Here is a 17,904-nt window from a genome sequence, read left to right on the forward strand (position 1 = left end):
TTAAGTCAAGATCTAAGACGTATTCAGTCGGAATATAACAGGAGAGAAAGAGAGGCAGGATGATGACACCAGCCGGGTAGTGAGCTTTGCCCTCCGGGCGGAGTGTTGATGATCGCTCTGTTGTTGACCGCTGCACTGAAACAAAACGCTGCTTGCACCACACACAGGAGGCGTGTAAGTGAACACAAGTTACACACAGCGGGAACAAACACATTTAAACAGCATGTGCTTTAAAGGAGGTTGTGTGGCAACAGCAATTACAGCAGCAGGAGGTGACGAGGTGAGACGCTCCGCCGTGCCACGTCAGATGCTCGTCCCCCTGCCAGGCTCGAGACGGTGAGGAGGCTTCTATGTGGATTCTGTTTGGCATTTCAAGGTAATTGTAAAACAACAACAACTATTATTTCAGTTTATTGTAGTTTTTTTGGACAGGATGGGATAAAATACTTCAGCGTGATATCGATACAATTGCGATAATATAGTACTATACCGTCATCAAAATGTAAACAATTGACATGCGCAAGGAATGATGAAGTATTACAGAATCTTGACTTGAAGCTTTCGTGTCTGCATGAAGTAATTTCCTTGTTATTATTTTGATTATTTTAGTCTATCTACGTGGCTTTACAGAAAGACCCAAAGAATAATACAGAATCGCTGACACAGGATGCCTATGGAGTACTGTTTATGCTAAGTGTAACATCTTTTATTTTTCATTGCTCATGCATATATATGGAGATTAATTTTGATCTGGTTATATTAAATGTGTCTCCCTTGTCTGCGGAATATCATCATGAAGATCCATCCAGCCATCCTACGTCTTTATTTACAACTCGACCCTGACAACACAGACTACCCAACTGCACTGGTCACAGCAAGTACGAGCGATGCCGTGAGTCTATTCAGTCCTGTTGCCCTCACACACAACACACACACAGACTGCCATTCGTAGTGAGCCCTCTGGCACGGTGCATTCAGCTGCCAGTTTGTGACTTACCAAGTCGCGACTTTACACTCCCTGGCCTGGCCTCGTCCCCTCCCACTGCCCACTCATGAAGGTGAGACGGCGGTGTGTGTAGTGTGAGCTGTGTGTGTGGTGGTGTGTGTGTAGTGTGAGCTGTGTGTGTGTAGTGTGAGTTGGTGCTGTCTGGTGGTGTTTCATCTGAGTCGGTGGAGACACTGCCTTGCAGGCACTTACATTTTTCATGATGATATCTTACTTATTGTCGACTTGCACAACGTGTGCTTCCAGGATACTATAATAATCATGTTGCATATACCAAATGTGATTCGTTTTCATAGATGATGATGAAGTTTGAAATCTTGAAAAATCTGTAATAGAGGTTTGAAAAGAGTAACGTGCTTTTTTGTAAATCAATCCAGGTGGCACAATGGTTAGAGTGTGTGACTCAAATCAGATGGTTGCAGGATAAAATTGTTGTTAGGGATCAATGTATCTGTCACGATGACATGGGAACCACTTTGTGGTTCGTCAACGGTGATTCAGCTATCTATTACTTGACTCCTGCCATGAGAATGCGGAATTTCAAGCGATAGCTCAGAGCTACGAACATTACACTCATTCACGAGAGAAAAACACTTTAACGTTTGACTTTGACCTGTATGTTAACACAATGAGGTGCATTAATTTTCCCTATGTACATTTTAATTGGCAGAAGAGGAACGTTTTATTATTTGACTTCGTCATTTGAAGAGCTTTCGTTCGGTGTAATGGCCCCATTGCCCCACAATGGAACATGGGAATATTGGGATGACAAATATTGGCTACACCTGATCGTATACCTTCATATCTCGTAGGCATTTTTATTGTGCACATACATGAACATCCCTTTATCGATCAACTAGTGGATGAAGGTCTCGTGCTGGACTTCACCACGGCAGTTCACTTGGGTTGGTGAAGGAGGAGATCCCAGACTGGTCCATACATCGCTTGCCACTCACGTTTGCTGTGGCCAGAATAGTAAATTTCTGTTTTGTATATACTGTAAAGTAATACATATACACTTTACATTGCAGATCATGAAGACTGCACACATATATATAGTTGTGATCTTAATGTCTAATGCATTGCAAGAACTTCATTCTGGTAAGATATAATTTGAGCCATCTTCATTTCCATTTTATTTTACAGTGGAAAATAAATCCAGGTCGAGTAGCTTGTATATCGATAAATATTGTGAATACGGAGCAAGTTTATTATGATACCATTACTCTAATTAGTGGCAGGTCTCTGCACTGGCAGTCAAAGCACACTTGCCCAAAATTCCAGATTTAGCTGCCTAAAGCTTCCATCTGAATCCTATGGTAATTGTTTTTAGCATTCACCATCACGAAATTAGCATACCTTAATGCTGATTAAAGTTCATTTCCATTTTTTTTCCAGGACATTTATAAATTAGAGGATGCTAACAACAATAGACTGCGGGTTGCCATTGCTTATTGGACATTATATAACAATTACAATAAGTAACAATGCCAACTGAGTGAAGAATTAAAGTGGTCTAATAGAGTAGCACGGTGCAATAATATATGATGTTACTTCAATGGGTTTGTGCAACACAAATGTAGTGTCGTGAAATAACTCGCACTGACACGAAGTAACAGGTCACCTGCTCACACTTTATTAATTCTACTCTCGCGCCCCTTGTAGGCACTGCCACCACACACTCTGCTTCTCCAACTACCCACTCTCATCCCCTCTGCTTCTCCTGCTATACCCACTCTCACCGACTTTGCACCTCACCACTCTGTACCTCACCACTCTCTCCTATCTCGCCGCTGCCCTCTCCTACGCTGCCCCGTGCCCATCCGCCCGTCTGTCCCTGGCGGGGGGGGGGGCGGGTCCCGTTGACGTCTCGAGCGCCAGCGGCTCGAGACGTCTCCACTCTTGGTCCCCGGACAGCTCCCAGCACTCCACTCGCCGCTTCGATACCGCTCCTCATGGCGAGCCCTCACGCGCTCCCCACTTGAGCTGTCGCCTGCACGGCGCCTCTCGCACCAACCCCTGCCCCAACCTGCACACAGCCCCTGCCCCAACCTGCACACAGCCCCAACCTGCATACAGCCCCTGCCCCAACCTGCACACAGCCCCTGCCCCAACCTGCACACAGCCCCTGCCCCAACCTGCACACAGCCCCTGCCCCAACCTGCATACAGCCCCAACCTGCACACAGCCCCAACCTGCACACAGCCCCTGCTCGCCCTCGACTGCACCCGCTCAACTGCGCGCACTGCGTTCATCTCTGCTCTACACAAAGACAAAGATCCCCCGTATAGCCTAAACAGACTGTTGGGGCAAGTGCTGTTAGCGGGCACCCATGAAGGCTGGCACGGTAGACGAGGGGGTGGGTGGCCAGCGTGTTAACCGCTGCACCACCGCTCCCCACAACAACACAGGCACCCACCGCACATAGAGCGTCGTCGCCTTGGCTCGAGGCTTTCATCAAAGCAGTTGGTGAGGTTAACGTGTGCCTCGTGTTCTTGTTACAGAGAGAGTCACCTGTGGAGGCACGCTGAGGGAGCCGCGAGGCTCTTTCACCAGCCCCAACTACCCACGGCATTACGCGAACAGCGCCTTCTGTGTCTGGGTCATCGAAGCACTGCCATTTTCTGTCATCGTGTTAGAAATTGTCGACATGGAGTGAGTAATGTTAACAATGTACAGTATATTTTTAATATATATCACACCAATATGGCAAAGTATATTTATGAAGTTCATAGTATGACTATGAGTGTTGGCTATGTGGGTAAACACAATCACATGCTTCAGAGTACAGAATTGTCTGCAACATTCGGTCACTATTATGATCAATCACAATTGTAAGGTACTGCGAATGAGATGTGTAGTGTGGAGTTTTCAGACGATGTCAATGCTCTCTTGTCCATGTGTATATATGGCTATGAATGTAAGTGTTTCAGACTCAATGTTAAACTGAGACATACACGAATGTACACCTCTGGACCACCCAGCCACTGAATACATCACTTTGATCACGTGGTAACTTTAAAACTCGAAGGTTAGCCGATGTGCAGAAAAAAGCCAAGCCAGTTCCTATTGATCGATGTACTGTGCGTTGGAAATGTCTCCGTCCCGTACATAGCCAACCGTGCTCATCGAAAGTGTGAATGTGTTGTTCGTTCAAATTCCTTCCATAACGATTCCTTGCGTCCTCCTCTCTTCTGTGTCTCTGTGTTTGTTTCTTTACAGACTTGAATTATTCTTCGATTCAGTTACTCTTTCAGAAAACCAGATGGCTACAGATGCTGAGTTCAATGGCTACTCGTACAAGTCTTTTAGCAATACGCTGATAGTAAAATTCAAGTCTGACTTGAGTGTGACATATAGAGGGTTCAATGCTTCCTACAACATAATCACGTACGCTGATGGTGAGATGGCAACGAAATAATGGTTGGAAATTACATTTTGAACACATTCAGGATGAAAAATTCCTGTTTCCAGTTGCTCAGCCCATAACGCAGAAATGGTAGTGTGAGTTGTTTATTGTCAAACGTAGTCAGAGCACCATGGGATACTACTGTACGTTGTATATTTGTCAGTGTGTAAACAAACCGAAAATAATCCAGTGTATTATGATTACAGATTGAAACAACACGTATTATTTATTAGAAGTACACATGGGGTTTCATTACATTCCCAGCTAAACTGTCGTGTAAGTTTACTGGCTCTGGTCATAGGCAAGCGTTAAGGTTGCTAAAACCCCTTTTGAAGCTGCGCTTCAACAGGGATTTTAGCCACAAATGCCTGAACAAAGTTGTAAACCATAAATATCGGCAACGCCAGCAGTCATTAAAGTTCAGTATTAGCCAATAAATGTACAGGAATAAATCCATGAGTACATCCCTTCCCTGTTGTTCGCAGATTACCGAAGGCCGCTTGGGATGGAGTCTGGCCTCATCCCTGATGACATAATAACGGCGTCGTCTGAATCTGGCGATCCTTTCTTGGCAAGGAACGCACGAATCAACAGCCCACTGGGCTACTGGAGACCTCGCCAGTCCCGCAGTTCCGAGTTCCTGCAGATCGATTTTCGTTCCGCGGTTAATCTGACGGGGATGATCTTGCAGGGATCTTCCTCGGAGCTGGGTCTGCGCTACGGCGTGAGACCCGGCTGGGTGACTGCGCTCTTAGTCACTTGCATTGATGCGGTCGTCTCTACCGGATGCCGTGATGCTATAGCGGTGGGTGTACGTTTTTTCTCTTCGTGGGAATGTCATTAACACAGTAAAAGGTAAATGTGCAACTCTGCAATGTCTTGCTCAAGCCACTGCTGGAGGAAGAGCTTACACGAGAGAGAGCCTCTCTATGTGTATTGAAGATAGCAGGCTCATTTTAAAAAAATGCGTCTTGTGCTTCGTTTGTTGTCCTTCCCGGCATCTCCGATTATCACGGTTGGCTATGTACGGTGCAAAAGAAGTTCAACATGCATACATTGATCTGCTCTTCCACAATGGCGAGACGTCTTGCAAGAGATAGCAGGATCACTCACACTCTACACTGCCACAAGAGTTGAAGAACGTTTAAGCAATCTTTAGTTGTACTGGAAGTACAGCTAAGCACAAAACCGATCAAATGAAATAGTGAAATACAATAACAGTACAGAATTTTGTGAAACTGATATTGGAACAATCCTCATGTTGTGATCATTTATATTACATGATGAACAATTTATCGTGCAACCTAACTACTGTGAAATAATTTGAAGAATTAAATTATATTTAACCATTGCCTTTCGTATTCAATGTGAGTTTGGTCTAAAAAAAATGTATTAATATCCATGTATACAATGTAAATGTATATAATATTGAGCATCTATTTTAATTCCTCTTGGGTAGTTTCTTTGTAATTGAACCTAGGAAAGTCAAAGTGATTTCCTTATCCAATGAGCATTGAGGTGGTTCTCATCTCAAATTTACAGACCTCATCCAGTAGAGAAAATTCCACATGTCTATGGCGGGGATTGAGTCTATTCATAGGACAACTGCTGTAGACTTCCCCACAAAGTGGTACACGTATATCGACCCTGGTGGGATGATGGGTTGAGTCAACCCCCAACCAGAATTTGAACTTGCAACGTTCCGATTGCAAGCTTTACCGCCGGGCTCCCTGGCCGGATGATCACAACAGCGTGGTGGTGGTGGTGGTGGTGGTTTTGTTCTCTTGCAGTTCTACACGGGGCTTGTGGATGCCATCTCGCCAAAAATCACGCTTTTTAGAAGCCCCATTTTTGTCCACGGAATACGATTGACTCCGTTGTCCTGGGAGAACGAGATAGCTCTACGTATCGAATTATTGTCTCCCTACTCGAAACAAGGCTCCACGGAGATTACCTACGAGCCCCTCAAGCCCGATGGAACCGTGAATATAACAATAAGGAGGGCGTTCTCGGGTGCCGCGTGCTACGTTTGCACCCCTGAGCATGGCCACACCTTTCTCTACGGCCCCTTCTTTTGCAAGAACCTTTTCCCGTCGTCTCACGCGGTAAGCGGGCACCACGAAGGCACCTTCTCCTTCTCTCATTCCTTCTCGGCATACGGCACCCACCAGGTACGAGTTCAGGAAATTACCGCTTTTGACACCAGAACGTACGACAAGACCATCTATGTCAATGACCACGGCTGTATCAGTTACAGTGTGACTCTGGAAGATGAGTTACGGAGCAAGGGTAAGACAAGACTTTTGGAAATATCAGACAGCATGGATGTGGTGGCAAACCTGAAGGTGTTCTGCGTTCAAACATATACCGATGTAGAATACACCTGGACCATCACACACCGAGCAAACGGGAATGTGACTTCCATTCCGTGGCATAATTCTAAACGTGTGCATTTCCCACCGAGGTATTTCGCTGAAGGGGAGCACGTGCTGGCAGTCAGGGCGAGTCTCCGCACGGTGACCACCGAGGAGCAAACAGACTTTCTCAACGTCGCCGTTGGGCCAGAGCGTCTGGCCGCAGCCATTGTGGGTGGCGCCAGCAGAAGAGTAGGCGTAGGGCACGATCTTGTTGTCCATGCGTCCGCGGGGCCTTATGATCTCGACGAGTCACGCGATGGCACAGAGACGAACTTCGACTGGGAGTGCACTAAAGCGTCTGCAGGTGGTGTGCTGGCAGCGTGTGAAGTCGGCTTCTTGGAGACTGGCGTTGTGAAGATATCGAAGTCTTGGCTAGAGGCTGACTGTCGCTTGACGGTGGCGGTCACGGTCACCAAAGGGACGCTTAGCGCCACTGCCGCCCAGACCTTTAATGTTGTCCGAGGCAACGTTCTGGACATTTATATAAGGTATGTGTGTGTGTTTTTTTTATTTTGTTAATTATATTATTTGATTGAATCAGCTACGCCACATTGAGTCTCAAAGCAAGTGTCTCGCTTAGGATGTTCAATTGTAAAGTTACCTGTTTAGCATGGAGACACAAACTGGAGTGTCGAGAGAAAGCCTGGACATACAAATCGCTCACACTCCTTGCACAGAAGGTGGCCGTCACTACCCAGGCGGTGGTGGCGCTCGCCTGTGGAGGTGAAGGATGGTGGATCACAAACATGTTCTGAAACTCCCTTCCCATGGGCGTCTAGGTGCCATGCCCTGCCTTTCCAGGAGAATACAGTAGAGCAAACGTGAACCCCATATGTTGCATCTGTATGGGAGAGATGTTTGCCCTCTCACAAGTGTAAGCTTTTCTCAGGGTGCTCCAGTTTCCTCCCACATGTAAATGCGCATTAATTGGCTGAAAACATCCTGATACAGTGAGGATTGCGGAGCTTGGATAATTTCTGGTGCTGGCTCGCTGCCTTCCAGCTTCTCGGTGGTTCCTGACGCCTGCATTGTTTCTTTCTCTCCGCATTACAAGTTGAAATTATCATAACAGCAAGGAATGCGTGTGCCGCCTCTGTGGGAACAATTGTATTTGTCTTGTAATCTATACAAAAGTTGCGTGTTAGATGTGGAGAAGCTGTGAAAGCAGAGACGAGTCTCGATACGTATTATGGAGTATCTCATTGTAAGATATGTTTGCCATTGAAAAATGAGTGACGTACTTTGACGTGCTCACGAAAACGTCTGTGTACAGGGTGAGCTCATTGGGAGTGTTTGCTTGGCAGGTGCGATGACAACTGCAAAGATCGGGTGGTCACTTCAGAATCACTCTCACTATCAGTGGTGTGCATGAACTGCGGGGGCGCTAAAGATGTGGCCTTTTCTTGGACACTGAAGGCTCAACAGATAATTAGCAACTTGGAGGAAATTGCTTCTACAGGTGATTGTATTAATTCTCCAACAACGCAACCACTTGAATGTTTTTTTACAGATTGTAAGCCATTTCTATAATGCGGAATTGTGGCTTTTACCGCATCTGTTCTTTACTATACGTTTAAACAGCAAGGAACTTCATCATGGGACCTCCTTTTCCAGTACCAAAATATGATCATATATTTTCCCCTTTTTTATGGCAACAAAACAGGTGTTAAGATGTTAAAACACCAAACTGAAACCTTTTACAAGGAATCATGTTTGCATTAACCTCAATACTTGTGGTCAGAATGCAAACAAAAAACATACTCTGATAAGGCCTTTTGGCGTCCTCTGGTCTAACACCGTTTGAGACGAGGCTCGAAAGAAAGCTGTCTCTGGTGTGGACCAATCAGTTTAAAAAACAATGCACATACTATCAGAGTACTATGATTGACAATTCTGGAGATTGAACACCACTAATAGTTTACTTATTTAATTTTTTGTTGTCACAACTGCCTATCACATACAGATTCTAGTTTACAACTTCTCACATCACGCAACATCACTCACTGATTGTTTTCTGCTTCATCTTTCTACGCAGCAAAGTAATGCGCGTCTTCCTTTTGCAGGCGTTCATGAGCAAGGGTTGGCACTCATTCCCGATGCCCTCGAGACGAGAACGCACTACACATCCACAGTGTCTGTCTCTGCCCAGGGAGCAGTCACCACGGAGGCGAGCTATGGATTCGTGACCAGTGTCTCTCCGTACAACGGCTCTTGCTCCAGCGAGCCCACCGCAGGTGAGGCCTGTGCTGTGTACACTCGCAGCACAGGCTGGGAGCGGTGGCACAGTGGTTAGCACACTGCACCACGAACCCGGCCAACCGAGTTCGATGCCTGCTCACGGTTACAGACGGTGACGAATATCTGTCTTAATCTTTGTTTGCACAAGGCTTGGCGGGCATCACAGGTTTCCAGCTCCGGTGCGAGGGCTGGCTTAGCGCCAGCAGCGGCAGGGCGAGCGACTTGGCGTACGAGTGGTGGTGGCTCAAGGGGGCCCGGCACGAGCAGCTGCTCAGCAGCTCCCGCCTGAGCGTCACCCCGCAGCTGCTGCTCCCTCGGGGCGACGCCGGCGGGCGGCTCACGCTGCTGGCCGCAGTGTGCGACGCCGTCGGGCAGTGCACGAAGGTTGCTGTCTATGTTCAGGTACAAGACATTTTGATTTTCACACTGGGATTTGGGCACATTTAAGGACAATTTTTAGTCTTTCACTTGGATATGTTGATGTTTGCCCCATGAAGGTTAACGCGTTTTCGTGCAAACAGAAATGGCAATTCCCAAGTTTTAGATCAATCTGCACCCTGTCCCATTAGACTTCAGAAGCTCAGTAGGTTTGAGCCTGGCTAGTGCTTGGTTCCTAAGCATTGTGAGCTCGTGCAGAAACTCTCATTGTGACTCTGTACTCCCCACAACTTCACCAACCCCGACTGCCCAGAGCGGTGAAGTATGGTCACATGGCCCTCACTGCCTGGAAGCGATGTACACTCTAATTCCTATCAGGGTAGTTTTGCAGAACTTGATTTCATAATAAAGGTTTTTAGGTTAGATCGCATAAATATGACCGTGTCCTTAACCCACCACCACCACCCCCCGACACAGCCAACTAGTAAGGCTTGTCACGTCAACAAAACGTGTCAATTACTCGCTCAGCACACCACTGTGTTGCAGAGTAAATTGTTTGGCTGTGTCGGGTGGTCGTGGGTTAACGACACGTTTATATTTACGCGATCTAACCCCCAAAAAACACCTTTACTATGAATAATGCTGTTCGCAATAGCCTACGACTACTACGTGTTAGAAATTTGTTTTTTTTTTCCACAGGTTCGTAACCCTCCTATGCAAGAGCTGATCAACAACACGAGGGGCTTGCTCGCTCTGGGCGGCTTCATCGAGAGCATGGTGCAGAGGAGCGACAGCTTGCTGCCAGCTACTGTGACCGTGCTCACGTCCACTCTGCTGCACACAGTAGCGGACGGGAACGCGGCCAAGGAGGTGCAAGCTTGCAAATCTAAAAACATGTTAGCTAAGGGGCCATCCATTTAGCACGTACGCAAAAATATGACCCCTCCGGCCGGTATTTAATCCACGCAGAAACAATCAAGGATTCATAATATTAACGTGTTTAAGTAAACAGATAGTCCACCGCCGGCTGCATTAGAGAATTAAGTTGCGTACCCTGAAAAAGTTTGTCTCGTGTCCGCTCGGTTCAAACTCCCGACTGAACGCAGTTGGACAGGTCACGTGTTGTCGGGATTCCGTCAACAGGCTGAGGCTGTGTCAGGCTGAAGCAGTGTCAGGCTGAAGCAGTGTCAGGTCAGGCTGAGGCAGTGTCAGGCTGAGGCAGTGTCAGGCTGAGGCAGTGTCAGGCTGAGGCAGTGTCAGGCTGAGGCAGTGTCAGGCAGAGGCAGTGTCAGGCTGAGGCAGTGTCAGGCTGAAGCAGTGTCAGGCAGAGGCAGTGTCAGGCTGAAGCAGTGTCAGGTCAGGCTGAGGCAGTGTCAGGCTGAGGCAGTGTCTGGCTGAGGCAGTGTCAGGCTGAAGCAGTGTCAGGTCAGGCTGAGGCAGTGTCAGGCTGAGGCAGTGTCAGGCTGAAGCAGTGTCAGGCAGAGGCAGTGTCAGGCTGAAGCAGTGTCAGGTCAGGCTGAGGCAGTGTCAGGCTGAAGCAGTGTCAGGCAGAGGCAGTGTCAGGCTGAAGCAGTGTCAGGTCAGGCTGAGGCAGTGTCAGGCTGAGGCAGTGTCAGGCTGAGGCACAGCAGCGATAGCTGCAGCGTCGCTGGCCTCCTCCTCCTCATCATCATGCAGCACTTGGTTGTTCTCACTGCCAGAAGAGTCAGCAGCAGTGTGGATGCGCTGGTGTCAATTCGCACTGGCCTGGGACGAGTGGCACACACCACACACGGGGCATGCGCGCCTGATCATTTCAGGTTGTGCAAGTGACGGATAGTTCATTTCAAAAGTCAGAGCAGCAGCAGCAGCACGAGCACCGCGGCAGCTAACATCCTGAGCCAGCGGCAGTGTGCAGTGAGGCGAGATTGAGGACGTGTGATCACCCATGGGGCAGGCCGCCAGACGATGTCAGACTCACCGCTGAGCTGCGTGACAGCTGCAGACAGGGGCACAGTGGCATGCAAGTGACACCTCTCCCACAGTCCCACTTCTCCCGCTGGTGCCTGTCTGACAGCTGGAGACACTGAACTGTGGCTCATTTGAACCCGATGTAGACACATTATTATTATCGAGGCTTCACCCCCCGCCCCCCCCCCCCATACGCAAGCGAACGCATTTGGGTTAACCCCCCTCCCCCCTCCATGCGTACGTACCCAATGGATGGCCCCTAATCTGTCGCATTCAATATTTAATGACGTTCTGTAGTGGTGTCTGGATGAGACGAATAGGTTGCGTGATTTTAAGTTGAGCTAAATGTGGTTTAGTGTCGAATATATACGATTCAAATATTTAGTATTGTACTGTACAGATAATGTTCGGAACATAATAGTAATGATATATAATATGAGACTGAGCTCGCTGTTATATTTACACAGTGCAGTTTCAAGAGCTCCGTTTGAAATGATTTTAAAACGAGGACATTTCCACTGTTTCTTCACGAGTGGCATTATCACGCTGCCCTCCGCTTCTATAATTAGATCTTGCTTTGAAAAACGTGCTTTGTATATTTCTTCGATTTTTTTCCATCTTTAAAAGGTGACAGCAAAGCTTATAGAATCGCTGATGACGTCAACTGTTCCAATGAATAATGTGAATGAGGTTCTGCAATACACGAACTCGCTCGGAGCCCTGGCAATGTCCCCGTCTGCATTCACATTCGACAGCATGGTAAGCAACGCTCACAGGCCGTCTGATTTATAACCCTCGTAAATTAACACCACGTTTAAAACTGTAAAACTCTTTATTCTTACTTTTAATAGCGTGCTATATTCATCTGAATATGTATTTACATGAAACTTTGTCAGTGGATGTTTCTGCATTTCCTTTGTGACTTTTAAGAATGCCATTGTTCAAGGAGCGAAGACTGCCGTGGAACAAATGGAGAGGCTCGTGCACGTGGGGAAAGCCAGCCTGCTGAAAGTGTCTGATGGTAATAGGAAGCACTCTGCATTGCTTCACATTCCCACGTTACGAGTTCACGAGGCGCGCTTGTTTAAAATCTCTCTCTGATGGATCATTGTAGGGTTAGACAATTATTTACGCTGTGAGCTCATGGGAGGTGTTTTGACAGACGTGCTGCGTGTGGTTGGAGGTGCTCTGGAAATATCCCTCTCCTCGACGCAGCATTCCAACAGAAGCCCAGCGAATGGCTCTCAAGCGGAACCTGCAGGGGGCGTGCACGTGGTGCGTGCTGGATACACCTTCTACGACACCTCGACATGTCTTAGGATGAGTGTTCCCCTGCTCCTCCTCCTTCCTCTTCTTCCAATCGAGTCCCTTGGCACAGGCCACTGGGTCCACCACAAGCAAAAGTCCACCCCTGTGGGCGATCACCCCCCGCCTGCTCCCACGGCATTCCTCTTCACCCCACTGCCTCCTCCTCCACTCCGCCAATCCGTCTCTTTCCTGTCGTCCTCTGCATCTCTTATCTTCCACTCGCGTCGCCACTTTTTTTTCTGGATTCCTGTTTGGTGGAATTCTTCTGGAATGACGACAGCATGGCGTGGCGTGAGTTCCACAATTGTCTATGATTGGTCAATCGATGTTTAAGTTTCTTCTAATCTCTTCATTTCTTATTCTATCCAACATTACTACTCTGAGCTGGTGCAAGTGGATGCTATCTACAGCCGAAGGCACCAACTGCATTAGCGTCACATACAGTCGCCGTTAGCTCTCACTACACAGCATCGCGGAGGTAGCTTAGCTTGCAGATGTAGCTTGCAGGTGTAGCTTGCAGGCGTAGCTTGCAGGCGTAGCTTGCAGGCGTAGCTTGCAGGTGTAGCTTGCAGGCGTAGCTTGCAGGTGTAGCTTGCAGGTAAAGCTTGCAGGTGTAGCTTGCAGGTGTAGCTTGCAGGTGTAGCTTGCAGGCGTAGCTTGCAGGTGTAGCTTGCAGGCGTAGCTTGCAGGTAAAGCTTGCAGGTGTAGCTTGCAGGTGTAGCTTGCAGGTGTAGCTTGCAGGTGTAGCTTGCAGGTAAAGCTTGCAGGCGTAGCTTGCAGGTGTAGCTTGCAGGTGTAGCTTGCATGCGTAGCTTGCAGGTGTAGCTTGCAGGTAAAGCTTGCAGGTGTAGCTTGCAGGTAAAGCTTGCAGGTAAAGCTTGCAGGTGAAGCGAGAGCAACACTGCCCCCCCCCCCCCATGGTTAACTCGTTCACCTTTGCTGCATTGCATTTACACATTGTGGAAAATTTGAATACAGTAATTTAGTTCCAACATGCAAAGCGTGAAACTTCTGTTATGCGATGCCAGCCGTGATTCTCGAACACAGGACACACGTGAGCATTGAGGATGGCACCACCTATAATTGGGGGCACTCACATTCACACATCCAATGTCAAACTGCACGAGTGGTCTCACACCAGAGCTTGGAGGTCAGATTTCAACCTTGACTTGAAGCTTTTGTGACTGCAGGCATTTATATTCTTTGAGTCTTTCGGTAAAGTCACGTGGATAGGTTCAAAGAAAATAACAAAACAACAACGACGTTTCGATCGCGACACAAGCGGTCGTGTTGCGATCGAAACGTCGTAGCTGACTTTACCGAAAGGCCCAAAGAATATGGTCAGATTTCAGCTGTGGAATTTCCGGTGACATCTGGCACGACGAACGAGGCGATGGCGAGAACAACAAGGGCGCCACAACGAGAAGGGACATCGGAGAGCTTCACAGCACGGCCGTAAATATCTACGCAGCGGTGATGATGTTTTGTTGTCCACAGAACGCTGGCTTTGACGACCTGTTCAACACCTTGCTGCAGGTGGGGAAGCTGCACACTAGAAAGGCTGTGCCAGGAGAAAAGCCAGTTTCCTTAAGTGCAGGCCCCGTCTCAGCGGAGATACAGACGATCGCCGGTTCTAAATTGTTTGATGCATCTTGGGAGACGGTGGAGGCGAAGGCCTCCCTGGAGCCCAACGTGAATGCAACTGGCACGGTGCAGCCCACAGACAAGGTCAACGTTCAGGTATAGAGAAGTGAGAAACACCGTCGTGTTTCGGTTTCAAGTGTCACCTCTGGGCAGCGTTGGATGAGCATCGTTGATCCCACCAATGATGTCGGACGGGCTTCCGCTAGAGGGAGCTCTAGAGAGCCCTTCTGGAGTGTATTTGGCCTACTCTTCTACGCTGGCCAGATGTTTTGCAAAGGTGGAAGTACCCACACTTCACACCACCAGACGAGGCCTGCCACTTAGCTGACTATGGTGTTCCAATTTATACTGTTGGATGGACAGAGGTGGTGCGATTTAAGAAACCCACCTTCAGAGCAATGATGTATTGTACTTATAGAAGGCAGTACAGCAAAATAATATCTGACCTTCCTTCAAGTGTTTTCCCATACAGATTGTATCCAAAAATACATGTTTTCTCTCAAACACTGAAAATCCAGATTGGTAAAATATCCCAAAGTTGGACCCTCCATGAAATGAGTTTCTAAACCCTAAATAGGTTTCCCGTGTAAACAGAAAAATCGTTTATATATATAACTCCAGTCTACCAAATGTACTCCGTGATGCAATTGAATATCAATGTTAGAGCATAGCTGAGAGCAGGGCCAATAGTATGGGAAGCTAGGGTGAGCCACGCACCACCAGATGTCGCTTTCGGCCACCCGAGTCACTGTCACGGTGCCCCACACGACGGCCCCCCAGCCCCCCAGCCCCCCATCCAAGAGCAGCTGGAGCCAGCTCTGGCTCAGAGTGCTCACGCAGCCGAAACTAAGCACCACAGAATGTACAGATACCAGGATATATAATACACAACGGTGACATCACAATACTTGATGAAATAGGCAAGTAATGTTGTTATAAGTCACATTCTGTGACTATGACGGTAGAATTTTTAAGGAAGAGTAATTATTTCAAAGTACTATCGTCTGCTTTGCATCCACATCTGTAACCATATGTATTAAAATCACAATAAATAGGGAGTTTTTTAAGTGAAGTCTAAAAGCCACACACACAGCAGCATAACGTAATATAAGATAAGTTTCACTTGTAAATGCAGTTCAAAAGAGATTATTCAACTACTGCACATAAAACGGGTGAAGTAATTGCATTTATATTAATTTTATGTTTTTGTTTCCTGAAGATTTGGTCTTTCAAATCAGATCCACTGACGACCAACAATGGCGCTGCTCCAAACAGTGCGGTGGCCAGCTTACACGTATCCGCCGCAAATAAGGACTTAAACATAACCTCTGCCACAATCACCGTGGCAAATAATGGAGATGCAGCAGGACAGGAGATCGACTTTTTCCTCAAGCACAACGAGACGGTTTGCGTTAAGAAGCTTACTGTGCACAAGCCTGGGACGGCAGTGATAATGGAAGTGCTTTCCAGTGACAGCCTAGTGGAAGGGCTTGAGATTTTAGTATGGCAAGGCAGGTTGCCTGGACTGGACCCTATAACATATGACCACCACTTCATGATTCAGCTAAATGCAGTGGCTACTGATGAAGATTTGTCCTCAAGGAACAAAGCGAGTGACGTTCAGGACCACAGACCAAATCACTTTTTTATCCCCAGCAGCGATACGAAAGCTGGCGAGTATTACATTGGCCTTCGGCACAACGGTGAGCATTGTGCGGGAAATGCGTAATAACTCCGTGTTATCTACAAAGGCTACACGTGAAGATAGCGTTGTCATCTGTCACAAAAGTTCACGATGTTTTTTTCTAATTTTTGCACAGTAAAGTAAGTGTATTTGTATATCTGTTCCACATTAAATATGAGACTATGTTATCGTTTGTGATTGCACATTACAGGCTTTGTTTTGTTGGCTTAGTGCCATTCATAGTAAGGAGAGGCTCTCTTACACATTGTGGCATTGCCAATATGTGTAGTGCTAACTTTAGTTTTTGTGCAGGTGTTATTGCGTTTTCTTTCATTCTGCACACGAATACCCAACGAGGACTCTGGCAAACATCCCAAACAAACCCCTTGTGAAAAAGTATTGAGATTCAGAGGCATTTATTTCTAAACTAAAGTGATTTTAGTATTATCTAAGCCTTAAAAACATGCATATACATTTTAACTTTATTTATGTGCATATTGCTTGTCCACAAATGGTCCCTAGACGAGGTTGGTGGTAATACTGGGTAACATTGTGTTCCTTTGTGCACTGTGGGTGGTAAATTTGACCCAGATACCGGACTTAACTTAAAGATAGCTTTGTGACCTCTAGCATCTTCACCTTTAGTACCCAGCCTGCACAGCCTGCTGTCATGTTTACATGTTCATGGCATGGTGAATTAATGGTCACATTCCTTTGCCAGTAATTTAGCCCCACAAATTCCTGGGGAACTACTGTGTGCATGAACGTGGCCACACCGGTTGTGGTGCCTTGGATTTCTTGACAGCCAGGTTCATGCCCCAAGAAGCACTTTCACTCTTTATTCACAGTATCAATCTGGCTAGGTGGTTCAGGAGCAGAGCAAGTGGCTTGCAATCAGAAGCTTATGAGTTCAAATCCTGGTTATGGGTTGACTCGGCCCATCATCCCTCTGGGGTTCATAATATGATTACCAGGTTGTGGGGAAGTCAACGGTGGTTGTCCTATGGATAGACTCAACCCTGCCATAGTGATGTGTAATTTCCACCAATGGCTCAGGGCGGTGAAGAGGATGTGAGCACCGCCTCAATGTTTACTTGAGCAGGAAATTTACTTTTTAAGGAACATTACTTCTAAGGCATAAGCCTCCAAACAACTGTAGGGACGGGATGTCGTGATATCTCTCCAAATGCGATGTGTTTTGTTTCTGTTTTGATATATAACCTCGATACTGTGCCGTTTTATGTTGTGTTGCATCCTGGTTATGTAGGAAGTAGTGGGTCTGTCAAGTTGAATGTATGGACAGCTGCCTGCAAAATATGGGACAGTGACCATAACCAATGGAGCTATGCCTTGGCACGTGTGAGTCGTAATTCATAAACAATGATTGTACAACATCGTATGTATTATGTGTGTTAGCAATTCAAGAGAAGTAGTGAACACATTGCTATGTCAGTTTAACACGTAGACTTTCGCGACCAATATCATCCATAATACAGTGTTTTTGGGTTAGATCGAGTAAATATATAAATGTGTCGTTAAACCGCCACCACCCGACACAGCCAATTAGTAAGGTTTGTCACGTAAACAGAACGTGCCAATTCGTTACATAAAGGAGTACTGTACATTGTTACGCACTGTACTCCTTTATGTAATCATTTATTTTTCAGAACAGATCTGCATTGCGTCGGTTCACGTGTCTGGTTGTAAATAAAGGATATGGAGAGCGATGACAATGTAAAAGTGATGCATGTTTATACTGCAGCGACGAATTGGAACCAAAACTCAAGTTGTACTATAGAATGTTTTTTAATTACCGGACTAGGTAATGCTGCAAACATCAACATATAAAGTTAAGCACAACAACCTCTCA

General features: G+C 46.9%; 2 protein-coding genes across 4 annotated transcripts; both read left to right on the forward strand.

The window, feature by feature from the left end:
- The first annotated feature begins 887 nt into the window (after positions 1-887).
- Positions 888-6,708, forward strand: LOC144937529 (neuropilin-1-like). Its single transcript, XM_078864772.1, has 7 exons — positions 888-892; positions 2,672-2,964; positions 3,511-3,661; positions 4,229-4,407; positions 4,901-5,220; positions 6,206-6,659; positions 6,704-6,708. Exons 1-7 carry the CDS (start codon positions 888-890, stop codon positions 6,706-6,708), a joined length of 1,407 nt encoding a protein of 468 aa, XP_078720898.1.
- Positions 6,705-17,500, forward strand: LOC144937710 (uncharacterized). Of its 3 annotated transcripts, none has more exons than XM_078865147.1 (11): positions 6,705-7,320; positions 8,137-8,291; positions 8,896-9,066; positions 9,219-9,472; positions 10,148-10,318; positions 12,026-12,157; positions 12,329-12,419; positions 12,561-12,673; positions 14,204-14,446; positions 15,570-16,053; positions 17,302-17,500. In XM_078865147.1, exons 1-11 carry the CDS (start codon positions 6,737-6,739, stop codon positions 17,409-17,411), a joined length of 2,508 nt encoding a protein of 835 aa, XP_078721273.1. In that variant the 5' UTR covers positions 6,705-6,736; the 3' UTR covers positions 17,412-17,500. The 3 variants fall into 3 exon arrangements, with proteins under 3 accessions (XP_078721273.1, XP_078721274.1, XP_078721275.1); XM_078865148.1 differs by having other exon boundaries at positions 14,243-14,446; XM_078865149.1 differs by lacking the exons at positions 15,570-16,053; positions 17,302-17,500 and having other exon boundaries at positions 12,614-12,673; positions 14,204-14,288.
- Positions 17,501-17,904: the final 404 nt, after the last annotated feature.

Source organism: Lampetra fluviatilis, chromosome 19 (assembly GCF_964198595.1).
Source record: "Lampetra fluviatilis chromosome 19, kcLamFluv1.1, whole genome shotgun sequence".
Classification (NCBI taxonomy): domain Eukaryota; kingdom Metazoa; phylum Chordata; class Hyperoartia; order Petromyzontiformes; family Petromyzontidae; genus Lampetra; species Lampetra fluviatilis.

What these genes read in the sequence shown, in the direction of transcription:
- LOC144937529 (XM_078864772.1), top strand. An exon ending in CTTCGATACCGCTCCTCATG is followed by an intron (nt 2,965 to 3,510) that starts GCGAGCCCTCAC and finishes TTCTTGTTACAG; the next exon opens with AGAGAGTCACCTGTGGAGGC. An exon ending in TTAGAAATTGTCGACATGGA is followed by an intron (nt 3,662 to 4,228) that starts GTGAGTAATGTT and finishes GTTTCTTTACAG; the next exon opens with ACTTGAATTATTCTTCGATT.
- LOC144937710 (XM_078865147.1), top strand. Translation starts at nt 6,737, where the DNA reads ATGGATGTGGTGGCAAACCTGAAGGTGTTCTGCGTTCAAACATATACC. An exon ending in GTTCTGGACATTTATATAAG is followed by an intron (nt 7,321 to 8,136) that starts GTATGTGTGTGT and finishes TTTGCTTGGCAG; the next exon opens with GTGCGATGACAACTGCAAAG. An exon ending in CCTGCTGAAAGTGTCTGATG is followed by an intron (nt 12,420 to 12,560) that starts GTAATAGGAAGC and finishes GTGTTTTGACAG; the next exon opens with ACGTGCTGCGTGTGGTTGGA.